At 41.3% G+C, this 19,738-nt stretch overlaps 1 protein-coding gene across 4 annotated transcripts in view; it reads left to right on the forward strand.

Moving 5' to 3' along the window:
- The window catches only part of SLC16A9 (solute carrier family 16 member 9), a 68,567-nt gene that overhangs the window by 17,432 nt on the left and 31,397 nt on the right, over positions 1-19,738 (forward strand). For 2 of the 4 annotated variants that reach the window (XM_082854585.1, XM_082854587.1), the window contains exon 1: positions 12,661-13,387. The exons of 1 other annotated variant lie outside the window; for it this stretch is intronic. In XM_082854585.1, coding sequence (XP_082710711.1) covers positions 13,192-13,387 — 196 coding nt within the window. In that variant the 5' untranslated portion in view covers positions 12,661-13,191. Of the gene's footprint in view, positions 1-12,660; positions 13,388-19,738 lie in introns of those variants that run through there. One more of the 4 variants, XM_082854586.1, reaches the window with a different exon arrangement.

Raw genomic sequence — 19,738 nt, forward strand, 5'->3', positions numbered from 1 at the left:
GAAATTTTCAGCCAGTGTAGAGTTAGGGAAATAACAAAGACTTGGCATCATTTGAACCGAACTGAATGCCGTACTAGACATTGGAGCTTAAAATTTTACCATGAGTGAAAAGTAGACTTTCAACAGTCCTTTTCATTTTCCGAAGGAAATGTCTTGGAATTTACCTAACTCTTCTTTCCCTTTAACAAAACAAATTCTAACTTTAAGAGACATGCTATCCTTTATACTAATGATAATAGAACTTTGTTGAATAATGACATTTTATTATGGTTTGTTTTACTTCATGTTCTCCTTTCTTGTCCACGGGAGGTTTATAATATGTGGAATATATTTAATTTTTTAAAAAAGATCAGTATTTTTTTTACTTCGTTAGGGATTTTATTTTTAAAAAATTTTAAAATTTTTATACAATTTTTAAAGGTTACTTTCCATTTACAGTTATTACAAAATATTGGCTGTATTACCCCTGTTCTGCAATACATTCTTGAGCCTATCTTACACCCAGTAGTGTGTACCTCCCACTCCCCTACCCCTGTATTGCTCCCCCCTCGCCACTGGTAACCACTAGTTTGTTCTCTGTATCTGTGAGTGTGCTGCTTTTTTGTTGTATTCACTAGTTATATTTTTTAGAGTCCACAAATGAGTGGTATCATACAGTATTTGTCTTTTTCTGTCTGACTTATTTCACTTAGCCTAATGCCCTCCAAGTCTATTCATGTTGCTGCAAATGGCAAAATTTCATTCTTTCTTATGGCTGAATAGTATTCCATTGTATACACATACCACACCTTCTTTATTCATTCATCTGTTGATGGACCCTTAATTAGGTAGCTTTCCTACCTTGGCAATTATAAATAATGCTGCTATGAACATTGGGGTGCATGTATCTTTTCCATTAGTGTTTTTGTTTTGGGAGGGATATATACCCAAGATTGGAACTGCTGGGTCATATGGTAGTTCTATTTTTATTTCTTTGAGAAACATCCATACTGTTTTCCACACTGGCTGCACCAACTTACATTTCCACCAACAGTGTATGACCGTTCCCTTTTCTCCACATCCTCACCAACATTGTTATTTATGTTCTTTTTGATGATAGCCATTCTGAAAGGTATGAGGTGATATCTCATTGTGGTTTTGATCTGCATTTCCTTGATATTAGCGATGTTGGGCTTCCCTGGTGGCGCAGTGGTTGAGAGTCGCCTGCCGATGCAGGGGACACGGGTTCGTGCCCCAGTCCGGGAAGATCCCACATGCCGCGGAGCGGCTGGGCCCGTGAGCCATGGCCGGTGAAAGATATTAGCGATGTTGAGCACCTTTTCATATGCCTGTTGGCCATCTGTATTTCCTCTTTGGAAGAATGTCTATTCAGTTCTTCTGCCCATTTTAATTAATTAATTAATTAATTTATTTATTTATTTTGGCTGTGTTGGGTCTTCGTTTCTGTGCGTGGGCTTTCTCTAGTTGCGGCGAGTGGGGGCCACTCTCCATCACAGTGCACGGGCGTCTCACTGTCACGGCCTCTCTTGTTGCGAAGCACAAGCTCCAGACGCGCAGGCTCGGTAGTTGTGGCTCACGGGCCTAGTTGCTCCACGGCATGTGGGATCTTCCCAGGCCAGGGCTTGAACCCGTGTCCCCTGCATTGGCAGGCAGATTCTCAACCACTGTGCCACCAGGGAAGCCCCTGCCCATTTTTTCTTTTTTTTTTTTTTGTGGTATGTGGGCCTCTCACTGTTGTGGCCTCTCCCCTTGCGGAGCACAGGCTCTGGACGCGCAGGCTCAGCAGCCATGGCTCACGGGCCCAGCCGCTCCGCGGCATGTGGGATCTTCCCGGACCGGGGCACGAACCCGCGTCCCCTGCATCGGCAGGCGGAGTCTCAACCACTGCGCCACCAGGGAAGCCCCTGCCCATATTTATATCAGGTTGTTTTGTATTTTTGGTGTTGAGTTGTATGAGCTGTTTATATATGTTGGATAGTAATCCCTTGTCAGTCATATCATTTGCAAATATCTTCTCCCATTCAGTAGGTCGTCTTTTCATTTTGTTTATTGTTTCCTTTGCTGTGCAAAAGCTTTTATTTATTTTTTTAAATAACTTTATTTATTTTTGGCTGTGTTGGGTCTCTGTTGCTGCGCACGGGCTTTCTCTGGTTGCAATGAGTGGGGGCTGCTCTTTGTTGTGGTGCGCAGGCTTCTCGTGGTGGCTTCTCTTGTTGTGGAGCACAGGCTGTGGGCGCATGGGCTTCAGTAGTTGTGGCTCACGGGCTCTAGAGCACAGGCTCAATAGTTGTGGCGCATGGGCTTCATTGCTCTGCGGCATGTGGGATCTTCCCGGTCCAGGGCTTGGACCTGTGTTCCCTGCATTGGCAGGTGGATTCTTAACCACTGTGCCACCAGGAGAGTCCTTGCTGTTCAAAAGCTTTTAAATTTAATTAGGTTCCATTTATTTAGTTTTGCTTTTATTTCCTTGACTTTAGGAAACGGATCCAAAACATTGCTGCAATGTATGTCAAAGAGTGTTCTGCCTTTGTTTTCCTATAGGAGTTTTATAGTATCCAGTCTTAGCTTTAGGCCTTTAATCCATTTTGAGTTTATTTTTGTATATGGTGTTAGAGAATGTCCTAATTTTATCCTTTTCCATGTAGCTGTCCAGTTTTCCCAGCACTGCTTAGTGAAGAAACCATCTTTTCTCCATTTTTGCCTCCTTTGTTGTAGGTTAATTGACAATAAGTATATGGGTTTATTTTGGGGCTTTCTATCATGTTCCTTTGATATATGTGTCTATTTTTGTGCCAGTACCATACTGTTTTCATTACTGTAGCTTTGTAGTATAGTCTGAAGTCAAGGAATTTGATTCCTCCAGCTCTGTTCTTCTTTCTCAAGATTGTTTTTAGCTCTCTGGGGTCTTTTGTATTTTCATACAAATTTTAAAATTATTTGTTCTAGTTCTGTGGAAAATGCCATGGGTATTTTGATAGGGATTGTACTGAATCTGTAGATTGCTTTGGGTAGTATGGTCATTTTAACAATACTGATTCTTCCAATCCCAGAGCATGGTATATCTTTCCATTTATTTGTGTTGTCTTCAATTTCTTTCATCAGCATCTTATAGTTTTCAGAGCACAGGTCTTTTACCTCCTGAGGTAGATTTATTCCTAGGTATTTTATTCTTTTTGATGCAATAGTAAGTGGGATTATTTCCTTAATTTCTCTTTCTGATATTTCTATGTTACTGTACGGAAATGCTGCAGATTTCTGTATATTAGTTTTGTATCTTGCAAGTTTACTGAATTCATTGATGAGCTCTAGTAGTTTTCTAGTGGCTTCTTTAGGATCTTCTGTATATAGTATCATGCCATCTGCAAGTAGTGACAGTTTTGCTTATTCCTTTCCAATTTGGATTCTTTTTATTTATTTTTCTTCTCTGATTGCTGTGGCTAGGACTTCCAAAACTATGCTGAATAAAAGTGGTAAGAGTGGGCATCCTTGTCTTGTTTCTGATCTTAGAGGAAATGCTTTCAGCTTTTCACCATTGAGTATCATTTTAGCTGTGGGTTTGTCATGTATGGCCTTTATTATGTTGAGGTATGTTCCCTCTGTACTGGCTTTATGGAGAGTTTTTATCATAAAATGGATGTTGAATTTTATCAGAAGCTTTTTCTGCATATACTGAGATGATCATATTGTTTTTATTCTTGTAGTTTTTAATGTGGTGTACCACTTTAATTGATTTGCAGATATTGAAAAATCTTTGCATCCCTGGGATAAATCCCACTTAATCATGGTGTATGATCCTTTTAATGTATTGTTGGATTGGGTTTGCAAGTATTTTGTTGAGGATTTTTGCATCTGTGTTCATCAGTGATAGTGGCCTGTAATTTTCTGTTTTTGTGATATTTTTGTCTGGTTTTGGTATCAGGGTGATGCTGGCCTCATAGAATGAGTTCTGAAGTGTTCCTTCCTCTGCAGTTTTTTGGAATAGTTTCAGAAGGATAGGTGTTAACTCTTCTTTAAGTGTTTGGTAGAATTCACCTGTGAGGCCGTTTGGTCCTGGACTTTGGTTTGCTGGGAGTTTTTTTTTTTTTTTTTCTTTTTGCGGTACGCGGGCCTCCCACCGCTGTGGCTTCTCCCGCCGCGGAGCACAGGCTCCAGACGTGCAGGGCCAGCGGCCATGGCCCACGAGCCCAGCCGCTCCACCGCAGGCGGGATCCCCCCCAGACAGGGGCACGAACCCGTATCCCCTGCATCGGCAGGCGGACTCTCAACCACTGCACCACCAGGGAAGCCCTGCTGGGAGTTTTTAAATTACTGCTTCAATTTTAGTATATGTGCTGCTGAAGTGAGCACTAAATTACTGCTTCAGTTTCATTACTGGTAATTGGTCTGTTCATATTTTCTGTTTCTTCCTGGTTCAGTCTTGGGAGATTGTACCTTTCTAAGAATTTGTCATTTCTTCTAGGTTGTCCATTTTATTGGCATAGAGTTGTTCATAGTAGTCTCTTATGATCCTTTGTATTTCTGTGGTGTTGGTTGTAACTTCTCCTTTTTGTTTCTAATTTCATTGATTTGAGCACTCGCCCTGTTTTTCTTGATGAGTCTGCTAAAGGTTTATCAATTTTGTTTACTTAATTTTTAATTTAATTTTATTTTTTCTTGGCCATGCCACGTGGCATGCGGGATCTTAGTTCCCCATCCAGGGATCGATCCCATGCCCCCTTCAGTGGAAGGGTGGAATGCTAACCACTGGATCACCAGGGAATTATCATCATAATATATATATATTTGTTTTTGTTGTTTATTTTTTCAAAGAACCAGATTTTAGTATCATTTTATGATATTTTCTATTGTTTTTTAAATGTCTATTTCATTTGTCTCTGCTCTGATCTTTATGATTTCTTTCCTTCCACTAACTTTGGGTTTTGTTTGTTCTTCTTTCTTCAATTCCTTTAGGTATAAGTTTAGGTTGTTTATTTGTAATTTTTCTTGTTTCCTGCGGTAAGCTTGTATTGCTATAAACTTCCCTCTTAAAACTGCTTTTGCTGTGTCATAGGTTTTGGATCATCGCGTTTTTGTTTTCATTTGTCTCTAGGTATTTTAAAATTTCCTCTTTGATTTCTTCAGTGATCCATTAGCTGTTTAGTACCATGTTGTTTAGCCAACATATGTTTATGTGTTTTGCAGTTTTTTTCTTGTAGTTGATTTCTAGCCTCAAAGTGTTGTGGTTGGAAAAGATGCTTTATATGATTTCAGTTTTCATAAATTTACCAAGAATTGTTTTGTGGCCTATCATGTGATTTATCTTGGAGAATGTTCCATGTGCACTTGAAAAGAATATATATTCTAATGCTTTCAGATGGAATGCTCTCTCTCTATATGAATTAAGTCCATTTGGTCTAAAGTGTTATTTAAGGCCTGTGTTTTCTTACTGATTTTCTGTCTGGATGATCTGTCCATTGGTGTAAGTGGGGTGTTAAAATCCCCTAGTATTGTGTCATGGTTGATTTCTCCTTTTATGTCTGTTAACATTTGCCTTATATATTGAGGTGCTCATATGTTGGGTGCATACCTATTTACCCTTCAAGACTAGCCGGTTAGGCCTGGCCCAGGCTCTTATCAAATTACCGCTTTTTCCCTGTCCCAGTGCCTGTGAGATTCTGTGTTCACCCTTTAAGGGTGAAGTCTTTATTTCTGCTAGTCCTGTGGGGCTGCCAAAATTAAACCCTGGTGGCCTTCAAAGCCAAATGCTCTGGGGGCTCATCTTCCCAGTGCAGAACCCTCGGGTAGGGAGCCCGATGTGGGGCTCAGAACCTCACTCCTGTGGGAGAGCCTCTGCAGTAGTTATTCTCCAGTTTGTGGGTCACCCACCTGGAGGTATGGGATTTGATGACATCACAAGTCTGCCCCTCCTACCCGTGTCACTGTGGTTCTTTCTTTATGTCTTTAGTTGTAGTGATGCTGAAAGCTCGACCTCTGTGCACCAGTGTCAGATCGAATCTCAGAGACAGGGTTTTGGGTGAAGTAGGAAAGAATAGCTTTATTGCTTTGCCAGGCAAAAGGGGACACAGTGGCGTCCCACCCTCGAAAACTGTGTGTCCCAACCCAGGGAGATTTGGTGAGGAGTTTTATAGCAAGGGTTCAAGGGTGGGGTTGCTGATAAGACTAGGATGTGTACAGGGCCTGCACTCCTTTAATCTAGTCTCAGGTAATCTTTTAATGAGCTTCTCTGGTTCCTTTAATATGGTCCCAGGTGGTCTTCTCTGGAATGAAGAATGCTGACATCTTCCATTTGTTGGGGGCTTTAGTTCTATAAATTGCTCAAAGATATTGTTATGTGTATCCCTTCAGGCTGAACCAGGACCCTGCCCCAAGGCTGCACTGTTGTCTCTTAGCTGCTCCTCCTTCGTCTCTGCATCCCCTCACTTCCTCCTGATTAGCAACTGTTTGAACCTGCCCTTTGGGGCTCAGGGAAGGTCATGGAGGTCATTCCCTACAAGGAATGGGGGAGAGAAAGGGTCCGTGCCCAGGAGCCCCACAGGGTCCTGCTCGGTTTCAGTAGAAGATCTTTTCTGATAGGTTCCAGTCATTTTCATCGATAGCTGTTCTGCAGATAGTTGTGATATTGGTGTGCTCGTGAGAGGAGGTGAGCTCAGGGTCTTTCTACTCTGTCATCTTGGCTGCTCTCCAGAATACATTTAATTTTTAAGTTAAAGATAAGAAATACACTTAAATTATAAGTTAAAGTTAATTTTGTGATATCCCATCAGACTCTGTCGTGTGACAAAACTACCCCTAAATTACAGTGCTGTTCAAATTGTCTTTCAAAATGGCTTCTAATTTTGAATTTTATAAGATGTCTTGTCATGCAGAGTCTGAATTTGTTAACACAGGTTAAAAGATTCCAAATTCTCTAAGTATGTACTAGAATATACTACAATGCATGTGTTTCCTAGAAGCATATTTTTATAGAGTCATATGAATACATTCCCAAACCTTTGAATATACTCATGGAATAAAACAACATGTTCTGGTACTTACTGATCTTGCTATTTTTTTAGGGAAAAAGCACACCACTTAGATAATATAAATGGGTTATTATTAGTGCCAGGATTTATTACAAAAAGTGTAAAAAGAATCCTATCTTGGGGCTATAAACACAGGCTTCTTGAGACACTTTCCCGTTAAGTTTCAGGAATTTCTGATTTTCCTCTGGGAGCCTTGTAAGGTCTGCCCTCTTCACTTTACACGAAACCTATTAAGCCTTTTCCTGATTCCACACCCATATTAATCTTGATCCTCTTGTCTGAGCCCCCCTTTCATGAGTCTCTACATTATTCTTTAGAACGAACCTGCTTTGTGAGGGCTTCTACTCCTGCTCCTGCCTCGATTGCTTTCATTCCCTCTGACTCCTGAAGGTTTCCCATCTACCCACCTCTGTGTCACGTAACTATATACTCTCTTGTGAGCGTATCTTACCTTCCTAACGGGGTTATAAGCTCCTAGATGGAAAGGGCGATGCCTTACCTTCCTTCTGATTTCCTTTGGTATTGAGTGCAATATAATTTAAATTGAAAGTGATCAAAAAGCTTTTTCAATGAAGATTCCATTTTTATAACACTGCATTTCTGTAAATATTAGGATAAGCGGGCTTAGTGGAAATTTCAGTTAATTTAGACTTTTTATGTACAAGGATGCCAGGGAAGGCATTTTATCATATTGGATCATAAGTTGTCAAGGAGGAGGATTACTAAGATGAAATTTTCAGAAAAAAAGGTCTGGCGTATCTATATTTCCTGTATTTGGGGTCATAGACTATACTCTTAAGCTTAACCTTTTGCCCAGATAGGATCAAGCAGGGTACGGATGGTTAAAATAATCAACTTGAAATTACTGCATACTCACAACATGTTTATTCTGTTGCACTTAAAAGAAACAAATACCAGCTAACTTAACAAAATAATTTACTATGTTAGCTCATAGAATGAAATGGAAGGCTGGAGAAACCAGGCTTGGGTATCCCTAGGGAGCAAAGGTAGTAGGATCTGACAGAGGGTTTCTTTAATGCACCACCACTGGGATCAATAAACTCCAAATATTTTTCTTTTATTAGAGGATTTCACTTGAGATTCAGGATCCTGGGAGAGAGGTCCTACTGGCCTTGTTTGGATCAGGTTCTACTCCATAGGTCAAGATCAAGGAACCTTGATTAATAGTCCCACCAACCATCTACCCATGAGGAAGATCCACGTGCTCCAAAGGAAATTGAGTACCGTTACAGCAGGGAGGAAAGGCTAGTCTATTTGTGAAATCACCTTACAGAACATAGAATATCAGAGAACTAGCAGGTGGGCGACATCTAAGGAATAGCGGAAAGTACAGGAGAAATGTGTTGCCCTGACAGAAAACAAGAAATCACTAAATGGTATTTTTCACCATGTTCTCTTCAGGCTACAAGTATCTCAAACTATGTGACAATTAAAGGTCAGAAGCTCTTAGCCAACCCTTTATAAAAACTCGCCTTTCTAGTCTAAGTTGATATATATGGAAGCTTTGTATTTCAAAGGTTTGCTCTCCCAAATATTTACTGTGAGAAGAATTTCTCTGGCTTCTGTCCTATGTGTTGAAATGTCACCCGAGGCAAGGCAAAGCAAAACAAAGCAAGGCAAAGGTACTTGGTGTATAAAGGCATTTCTGTCTACTTCGGTTTGCAAACTGGCAAGGGAGTTATTCCTCACCCTTTCACTGCCTTCCCCCTGCCCTCCAGAAAATACTGGCTTTATTTATGATTGTGGTGCTGTGCTTTGTAAATGTGTACTTTTCCTGGAGTGCTGTAATTTGAAGATTTAAATGAAGGACAGTGTCTTATGCATTTGTTTTTATACAGCCTTTTAGTCTCATTAGGTGTTTGGCTATTGCTATCATATATTATCTAGTTCAGGAAATTAAGGCTATCTTTTCTTTAAAAGGAATTTCAGAGTACTACATTGTCATTAGGAGGAACAGAATTTTATTATTTACTTTTACAATAGAGTAGGTACTGGAGAGAGTAAACTTCTGATGAAGGGGCATATCTGAACACTTAAGAGGGTTTCGATATTTGGAAGTTTAGAGTATTCTGTCTGCTAACACAATCATGTGTTCTGGGAGACTGGATTTTAGACTCCACGCTTTTGTGCACAAATTGTAATATCTTTCAGTTTTCAGTTATGAAATATTGAAAGTTAATTCGTACAAAATCCTATGGCGGGTGGTGACGTGATTTTCCCCCAGGGTTTTGAATGTCAAAATGGAGAGATTCACTGAGGCTCAGGTAAATTGATGGGTGTAACTATGACTCTCTTAAGGTAGCCACATGCCTCACCATCTAATTAGGGATATGCATGAACGGATGAATGATATTCCTACTCTCTTTACCTATTATCTGATGAAACTACAGCCAAGGGGATGGTTTGGCAAAAATCTGTGGGCAAAGAAGGCTGTTGAACCTGACTGTAAACCTGGCATGGTGAAGAGAGACAGGAGGTGAGGGTTAAGTGGGAGGCCCTGTTGGGGGCAGGAAGTTCAGGCCTGGGCCTCCAAATCCATTGCCATGTAAACTGTTTCAGAACTTAGAAAGAATGAATGTTTCAAATTCCTTTAAAATATCATTTTGATACCAAAACCTAGTCAAAATTAAAAACAAAAAGAGACAAATCTCACTTATGAATTTAACCCTCCCTCAAATAGACTGACATAATCCAAGTAGGGGATGAACCAGGGAGGATTTAGTCTACTGATTCAAGTATGGTTCACTAGTAGAAAATACAGATTTTTGTTATATTGAAAATTAAAAGGAGCAAATCATAACTGTCTCCATAGGCACTGGAAATGCATTTCAGAAAAGTTTAATAAACATTCTTTGTAATAGGGCTTCCCTGGTGGCGCAGTGGTTGAGAGTCCGCCTGCCGATGTAGGGGACACGGGTTCGTGCCCCGGTCTGGGAAGATCCCACATGCCGCGGAGCGGCTGCGCCCGTGAGCCATGGCCGCTGAGCCTGCACGTCCGGAGCCTGTTGCTCCGCAACGGGAGAGGCCACAACAGTGAGAGGCCCGCGTACCGCAAAAAAAAACCAAAACAAAAACAACAACTTTATTATAATACTCAAAAGTAGAAACTTCTTTTCTTAACTTTGTGAAATGTATCTATCTCAGCCTCGGAAGCAGCACCATGACACTTGAAGGCTTTCCCATTGAATTTAGGAACTAGACAACGATGTGTACTCTTATTATTTAACGTTATTCTGGATGCTTGTCCCACTCAAAGGCAAAAGAAGGAAGTTAGATAGACGCATAAAAATCCAAAGTTGGGGGTAAAACTACCACTGTTTGTAGGTGGTTATATAACTGTATTGTATTAAAGATTGTATGTATCCAAGAGAATCATGCAAAAACCTACTTCAAACAAGAGATTTTATAGTAACGTAGTGGAGTCCAAAATTAACATACAGTTAGTAATAGGTTTTACACATAAAAACAGAAGACAAATCAAAGAAATAAGCCCAATTATAATATTAGCAAAAAGGATAAGATATATAAAAATAAAATAAAAAGAAACGTTGGGGAAAATTTTAAACACTAAGAACACAAAAGTAGACTTGAACAAATGGAAAGATATGAAATGGAAGATAGAAAGATTCAACATCATAAAAGGAGTATTTTTCCTTAAATCAATTTATAATTTAACTCAGTCCTAATGAAAACACCATCAGATTTTTTTAGAAGCAGACAAACTGATTCTGAAGTTCATATAAAAAAGTAAACAAGAGGAACCAAGAAAATATTGAAAAGGTGTGCAATGATGGAGAGAGAGGGAAGGAACTATTTCCACTGGGACTTAAAATATATTAAAAAGACTTAGGGAATTCCCTGGTGGTCCAGTGGTTAGGACTCTGCGCTCTCACTGCCGAGGGCGCGGCGTCAATCTCTGCTCGGAGAGCTAGGACCCTACAAGCCTCGTGGCGCAGCCGCAAAAAGAAAAAGACTTAGTAGTTAAACAAATGTGATATGGTGAGTGAATAGACGGATCAGTGGAACAGAAAGAAAAATCCAGAAACACCCATATATTCCCAAGAATTAGATACGAATTACAAATGGCTTTTCACCTATGGAACGACACACATCTTCAGAGAATGTTGAGAAATGCAAGTTAAAACTATAATGAAATACTGTTTTAAAGCGAACAAATTGGCAAAAATCGAGAAGTTTCACAACACACCCAAAGTTGCTGGGGATCTTGTAAATCTGTTTAATCCCTTGAAGCCAATTTGCTAATGCTAATTACAGCTACAAATGTATATTTGTAATTGACTCAGCAATTCCTGACAGGTATGTAGAAAGATAAATGTGTATGTAAGGTTATTCACTGCAGCATTGTTTTTCATTGGAAGCCATGGGGACTGGTTAAACAATTAAGAATTACTGGAACACAATAAGGATGGATAAGAAAGGATGAGGAAGGTTACTATGTATGCATTGCAAGGTATTTGTCAAGTGAAAAAAAGCAAGACACACACCACTGTATATAATATGCTATTTTTTTGTGTAAAAATTTAGAGGAGGGCTTCCCTGGTGGTGCAGTGGTTGAGGGTCCGCCTGCCGATGCAGGGGACACGGGTTCGTGCCCCGATCTGGGAGGATCCCGCGTGCCATGGAGCGGCTGGGCCCGTGAGCCATGGCTGCTGAGCCTGCGCGTCCGGAGCCTGTGCTCCACAACGGGAGAGACCACAATGGTGAGAGGCCCGCGTACCGCAAAAAAAAAAAAAAAAATTAGAGGAAATCTGTATATGAGTTAGCTTATGTACTCATAAATTAATTCTGGAAGGATATAAAAGAAACAAGAAGCGTTGGTTACTGGTGGAGAGAATGGAAGTTAGGTGGGAACTAGGTAGATGGAGACTGTATATTCGTTGTCATTTTTTTCATTTTTGAACCATGTGAATGTTTTGCCTATTCAATAAGGAAAACAAACAAACAAGTATACAGCCATATGTGCGTATTTAAGAAGGAAGACTAAGGATGCTCTCTATGTGTTGATAGGGAAGCGTTTCCGAGGATGTTAAGCGAATAAAACAAGGCATGGAATAGAATGTACAGTATCCACTTTTTGTTGAAAAAAGGAAATCTAAGACTGTTTGCTTGGTTTTGCTTGCATGTTTATAAAGAAACTCTGGAAGGATACTCGAGTGTGAACATTGTGATGTGCTGCCTCCAGACCCCCTGAGGAATGAAAGATTTCTTGCTGAAGCAGCTGAAGGGCTGCTGACAGATGTCCTTCAGGGAACAAACCCCACGGGTAATGATTGCCTCTTTTGAAAAGAGAGTCACCTCACCTGAGGTCATGCCCCCTTCTGGGGTGGCCTGCAGTCAATGAATTAGCAACATGGGGGTGTGAAGGGCCAGCTTCCCACCCCCAACTCAGGGCAACTCTGAAGGGTCAGCCAGCTTTAGAAATCCCCTTCCTTAAGCTGCATGGTAATTTACCTTCTCCTGCTGCTGTCTGATTTCTTCCATAGAAAGAGAACACTTTTAGTAAACCTCCCCTTGCTAATAAGTAAGAGTGTGTCCTGGGGAACTCAACGTGCCACAGGAAACCAAAAACAGTGATTTCCTGTGCTTGGGTTGGGGTGGGAACCTGGTGAACGGGGGCAAGTTTGGGAAGAAGACTTTACACCCTACACTCTATGCCTTTTTAAAAAATTGAAGTATAGTTGATTTACAATGTAGTGTGAGTTTCAGGTGCACAGTGATTCCGAGTCTCTTTCCCTTCTAGGTTATTACAAAAATATCGAACAGAGTTCCCTGTGCTATACAGTAGGTCCCTGTTGGTTATCTGTTTTATATACGGTAGTGTGTATATGTTAATCCCAAACTCCGAATTTATCCTGTTTATGATATAAAAAACATCTTTGTGGAAACATGTGGGTGTATTACTTATTCAAATCAGAAATCAAAATTTTAAAGTTAACTTGGTCTATCGATGATATTTTATCCTTTTCCTCTTATATTTTTAGAGAACTTTTTTTAATGTTTCAATTTGGGAGGAGATATTTTTAATCTGAAATACCATGCCTCATTACACTCTAAATATGCTTTTCTTTTTTTCTTTTTGTTTTTGCTTAGGACCTACAGAGAAACACCGCCTTGATCTCACATTACAATGGAATTTAAGAAGCCACCTGACGGTGGCTGGGGCTGGGTGATTGTACTGGCCTCGCTCTTTACTCAGTTTTTGTGTTACGGATCTCCGCTAGCTGTTGGCGTCTTGTACGTAGAATGGCTGGACGCCTTTGGTGAAGGGAAGGGGAAAACAGCCTGGGTCGGATCCCTTGCAAGTGGAGTTGGCTTGCTTGCAAGTAAGTGGAGAAACTTATGCTTCTCCTCACTCGTTAATCATTTAATTACGTTTGCTGCATCGTTCACATTGTGCAAGACATAGGAGGCTATTTTCTTTTTTCAAAGTATAGCACCTACTTTGCTGCCTTCACTGAGATTATAAACCACTCTTTCACTGTCCTAAATCTATGTGACAATACAGGAATTCCATCAGAGATTCAGTTGTCCATTCATTCATTCCTTTATATATGTATTTGCTCCTGTGTGCCAGGCAGTGTTTTAGATGCTGGATATGAAAGGATGAATGGCAGACACGTCATTTCTGCCTTTAATAGGCTCAGTCTAGTGAGACACACGTTTCCGCAAATAAGAAAGATACAGGGGTATGAGGGCAGTGATCCAGGTATGTCCGATGAATGCTGGTGACCAAAGGACCAAATATTTTTCAGCAGTCCTGGGAACAGTTCCTCTGTGATTCATAATTACTCCTCTCTCGAATACACCGTGATCACACTGCATGTCCTACATTTGTGTCACCTTCTTAAGAAAAAGTTGATATGACAAAGAGTAGTCCCTTCTCAACAATGATAATGACATTAAGGATTTAAATATAGTGTTATGTGTAAGATGTATGTGACGCATTTTGTGTGACCTTCATAAAATGTCTCCAGAAGTAATATTCTTTTTTTAAAAATTTATTTTATTTATTTATTTATATTTGGCTGCGTTGGGTCTTCGTTGCTGCGCACGGGCTTTCTCTAGTTGCAGCAAGCGGCGGCTACTCTTAGTTGTGGTGCAAGGGCTTCTCATTGCGGTGGCTTCTCTTGTTGTGGCTCATGGGCTCTAGGCGCGCGGGCTTTAGTAGTTGTGGCTCGCAGGCTTAGTAGTTGTGGCTCATGGGCACTAGGCGCGCGGGCTTCAGTAGTTGTGGCTCGTGGGCTTAGTTGCTCCGTGGCATGTGGGATCTTCCCGGACCAGGGATCGAACCCGTGTCCCCTGCATTGGCAGGCGGATTCTTAACCACTGTGCCACCAGGGAAGCCCCAAAAGTAATATTCTTGATAAACATTTATCAAGTATGATATAATAGTGATTCTTAACACCTTTAGACAGCACAGTAGAGCGGCTTTTTTTTTAAGGACTAAAATCATAGGCACTTCAATTTCTGGAGTCATAGTTTGAACTCTGCAGTAGTATTTAGTGATCATCAGTCTAACTTACTTGGAACTAGTTAAGAACAGACATGCTGTATACACACTACTGTATATAAAATAGATAACTAATAAGTACCTACTGTACAGCACAGGGAACTCTGCTCAATACTCTGTAATGGCCTATATGGGAATAGAATCTGAAAAAGAGTGGATATATGAATATGTATAACTGATTCAATTTGTTGTACAGCAGAAACTAACACAACATTGTAAATTAACTATACCCCAATAAAAATTTTTTTAAAAGAACAGATATGCTAAGATGTAGCCCTGGAGTCTAATCCTGAACTATGACCTTTACATGATTCATTGAGCAAATTACAATCTCTATTCTTATGGGGAAAATAAGGACAGTGAATGTGGTGATTTATAAGGTATTTTTCAACTCTAAAATTATTTACAAAGAAAATGCATTGGCCATTCCTTCTTTTAAATCTGTTATCTTTCCTGATCACTAAAGGGGACTTCTTAAAACAAAATAGAACAAAAACAGTTGCTTCCAATTGATGAATTACTTTGTTAAATTAAAAACAAGACTTGAAACACAATGCTGGATCATGTGGCCATGTCAGATAAGAGAACTAAACGTAACTAAACAAATGAAAATAACACTGTCATTATAAGCGTCAGAAAAGCAGGAAACATTTGCCAAGATTTGTTTGAAAGAGTTTTTCAAAATGTGGATTGTTTGTAAAGCTGTCAAAGTACAAGTGGATGATGATTGATATGTTTGAGAATATAATTTTTAGAAAATGATCCGGTGAGAAGAGAATTTTTAAATGTCCTCCAATTAGTCATCATTTCTTTTCTGGCTGTGTCGGGTTTTAGTTGTGGCATGCGGGATCTTTGTTGAGGCATGCGGGATCTTTCACTGTGGTGCAGGCTCTTCGTTGTGGCGCGCGGGCTTCTCTCTAGTTGTAGCGGCAGGTTTTCTCTCTCTAGTTGTAGTGGGCAGGCTCCAGGGCGCGTGGGCTCTCTAGTTGTGGCGTGCGGGTTCCAGAGCACATGGGCTCGGTAGTTTGCGGCACGCAGGCTCTCTCATTGAGGCGCAAGAGCTCAGTAGTTGCAGTGCGCGGGCTTAGTTGCCTCGTGGCATGTGGGATCTTAGTTCCCCGACCAGGGATCGAACCCTGAGTCCCCTGCATTGGAAGGCAGATTCTTTACCACTGGACCACCAGGGAAGTCCCAATTAGTCATCATTTCTATTAGCAAATACAAAGTTAAACAGAAATTCAATTACCTTGCCTTCCAGCACGGGTCAAAGGGTAATTGAAATGCTATCTCTGTCAGCACATACTTGGAGAACAAAACTGTTTTTCAGGAAGTCTGTCCAGGTAAGACTTGAGGGTTTGAGGTGTTCAGGGAAGCTGAGATCTTCTTAGGGATGGATGGGGTATTGGTGGTCAGAGCCGATGCTGAGACTCTGAAAACTGAACTGCAGCTCTCCACTTTCTGCAAGTTCCTAAGTGGATGGACAGTCTGTCTCAGGGGCCACAAGCAGCCCCCTTCACTTGTAGGCGGGACCAGCTACATAATTTGCAATACCACGTGCAAAATGAAAATGCAAGGCCTCCAGTTACAAAAGTTAAGAACTTCAAGACAGCAGCAACAGGGCAGCAGACCAAGTGCATGGCCCTTCTCAGAGCTGAATCCAGTGCAGCTGCATTGGTTGCGTGCCCACGAGGCCAGCCCTGCTTGATGGGCTGGAGAGAGAGAGCATCCCAGCAAACGTCCAGGGAATGAACAAGTACTGGGGGAGTGTTGGGCCGAAGTCAGAGCTAATCTGAGTCCTGGCTGTACCACCCTGTAGCTGAGGGACCTTGTGCAAGTAACTTATCTTCAGTGTCTTCAGCTAGATGAGAAGACACTGGAAGCAGCTAATCAGAGCTTTTGCAAATAAACATAGAATACGGAGACCAAAGGGTTCCAGAATGAGGAAGCAGTGAGAAAAAAATGATGACTGGAGAGCTAAGACTTACGGGTGTGTGTTTGTGTGTGTTTGTGCACATGCCTGTGTGCACTTTAGTTAGTGGCCACTGAGTATCTGTGTTGTTGGCTTCCCTTGGCTCTTCATAGCATAAATTAAGGGACACATCCTGAAAGCTACGTAATACAGTATTAGCAAGAGGGGTCTAGCGGTGTTTGAGCCACATTCATCATCTACTTTGTGGACAACTTTCTTCTACACGAAAACAAACGGATCGGTCCTACCTTGGAAATAGGAAGAGTACATCTCATCATGATTGTCAGTGATTCTTAACCAGGGCGATAATCAGAATCATCTGTAGAAAGATTTCAGCATATAAATGCTTGGATTTGAGCCTCAGACATTCTAATTCAGTCAGTCTATAGTGGGGCCCACATACGTGAATCTTTTTCAAGCCCCCAAAGTGATTTTCAGTTGGGAGCTACCACTGGCTTAAGCCCTCTCTACTTAGATTGCAGTCTTGCACTCCTTGGTAGTTCTCAAATGTATATTGGTGTCGACATATTTATAAAGGGAGCTCTTGTAGGTTTCTGCTTGAACGTGTCACTGTGTATGCCATGTAAACCATGACAAATTGTGTCCAGTGGCCCCAATTCTGGGGAATGAACACATAAACGGACATCTTTGCATCCTTTTTGATAAAAAGGAATTTAATTTATATATATATATGTATGTATATATTTACATAAATACATCTTTGATAGTTGCTCTTAAAATCAGGAGTATATATGAATGACTTGAGCTTGTCTAAAAAGCCAATTTCTTTTTTTTTTTTCTTTTGCGGTACGCGGGCCTCTCACTGTTGCGGCCTCTCCCGTTGCAGAGCACAGGCTCCGGACGCGCAGGCTCAGCGGCCATAGCTCACGGGCCCAGCCGCTCCGCGGCATGTGGGATCTTCCCGGACCGGGGCACGAACCCTCATCCCCTGCATCGGCAGGCGGACTCTCAACCACTGCGCCACCAGGGAAGCCCAAAAGCCAATTTCTTACTCATCAGTGCTGTGGGGTGGGGACGGAGGGTGGTCCCAGGAATCTTCTTTTTAACTAGTTCCCCAGATGCTTCTGATGCAGCAAGCCATATCGTAGCTGAGGAACATGAGTTGTTTTCTTTACGCAGTTTTGTCCAGAGAAGGCCTGGTAGGTGTCATCCTTGACTAGTTCTGTGATCCGACCTCTGGAGATTTATAATTGAGTCAGCACAGCACAGGTACATTTGCTAAGCAACATACAAAGTCTGCTTTTCATGTACTTGTCCCTTTAGTTCAAAAAGTGTCCCTTGTGTGCCTGGCTCAATACCAGCCACCTTCACTTACTTGATCCTGGTTGATCCTCATAATAACACACTGAAATAGGCATTCTTGTCCTTAAGGTTTAGTGACCTGCCCAAGATGAACACATTGTCTAAGAGGAAGATTGGAAAAAAAAAAAAAAAAAAAAAAGGAGAGAAACATTGACACCCAAGCAATGGTTTTTCTAACCTGTTAAGTCTGTTTCTTCATCTTTAAATTGGAGATCATAAAAGTACCTACCTGGGACTTCCCTGGTGGTCCAGTGGTTAAGACTCTACACTTCCACTGCAGGGGGCATGGGTTCCATCCTTGGTTGGGGAATTAAGATTCTGCATGCTGCGCGGCACAGCCAAAAATATAAACAAATAAAAAATAAAAGTACCTACCTTATATGATTGCCACGTAGAATACTCGAGATGGTGCTTGTCATGTGGTAGGTACTCAACAAATATTAGTTATTAAAGAACAACAATCCCCCACAAATAAAATTACTCTCCCAGCCAAACTGGAATCTGTAAAAGAAAGGAACCCTTCAGCCTGCAAGACAAAGACATTTCTAGGGGGATGGGCAGGAGGGAGAGCTGTCAATATTGTATCTAAGCATCTGGAATTTAAAGGCCCACCCATTGTCTTTAACAAACCCAGATTTGGACAGTAGCTAAGAATAGCGGAAAGACATGCAATTCTTAACTTTATACTCTTTATAACCTTAATTCTTTCTCTTTGAAACTTGAGTAATTGAGAAAATACTAAGAAGTAGACCTCTCATCTGAATTGTTTTTCCAGATGATCCTTAGGATGAATAAGGCTGAATATCAAGGATTCGGCCTCCCTCAGTTATACACCGTCATAACGCACACTCAGAGAATCTCTTCTCCTGTGTGTTAGGGAGGCCCAGACATCATCTCTGCTCTAAGGGATTTAGAGTCTCAGGGCAGAGACAGGAAAAAAGGGTAGTAATGCCTTGAGACTTCACCACAAATACCAAGAATAGCAAGAACAAGGCAGTCTCTGGAGTTTTATAGAGATAGGCTGTGAAGTGGGCCAGAGGGGAGGGTGGGCTGGGCCAGATGCATGGGCGTGGAGAGGGCAGTCCACGCAGCGTCCCCGTATGCAAAGCCAAAGCCCTGGCATCGCGCTGCAGGTGATGCCGTCTGGTAGAGTACATTTGGCTGGAGAAGGAGGGATGTGTTAGGAGCTGTGATCGTCTGTGTCTAATTGGCTAGGGCTGCATTCCACGGTTAGTCAAACACTCATGGAGGTATCACTGTGAAGGTATCTTATAGATGCGCTCCAAGTCCGTAATCAATTGACTTGAAGTAAGCGAGATTATATTAAATAATCTAGGTGGATCGGATTCAATTCACTGGAAGTCTTTATGAGTAGAAATGAGCTTTTCCAGAAGAAGAAATTCAGCCTACGGCTATAGCTTCATCCTGTGGGAGAGAGTTCCAATCTGCCCTTCCTGAGGCCTAGTCCTGTGGATGCTGTCCTTGCCTAGCCAGGTCCGAAAACCACGTAAGCCAGTTCCTTGCAATAAATCTCTTAATGGAAGTCTTCTTCTGGTTCAGTTTCTCTGGTCGAAACCCGAAGGATTCAGAAGGAATGGAAGGTAACTGAACGAAAGGGTGATCACGGCCTTATGTTGTTTTAAGTTGGGAGAAAGCACGCTCTGCTTGGGTGTTATGGTTCACATTCAAGGAGAAGGGTGGGACCGTTTTTCTGACCACAGAGGAGCTGATACAGCAGGGAGATCTTTTGTTCTGTCGTTTTGTACTCCAGATAGATTTAACAGTCCCCTCCCTCTCTCTTTTTTTGTCTTTAATTCCTCCAAAGATCTTCAAATCCCTAATGAGTCAGTACATCTATCTCCAGGTTAATAT

This window comes from Leucopleurus acutus (genome assembly GCF_964270905.1).
Source record: "Leucopleurus acutus genome assembly, chromosome: 14".
Lineage (NCBI taxonomy): Eukaryota > Metazoa > Chordata > Mammalia > Artiodactyla > Delphinidae > Leucopleurus > Leucopleurus acutus.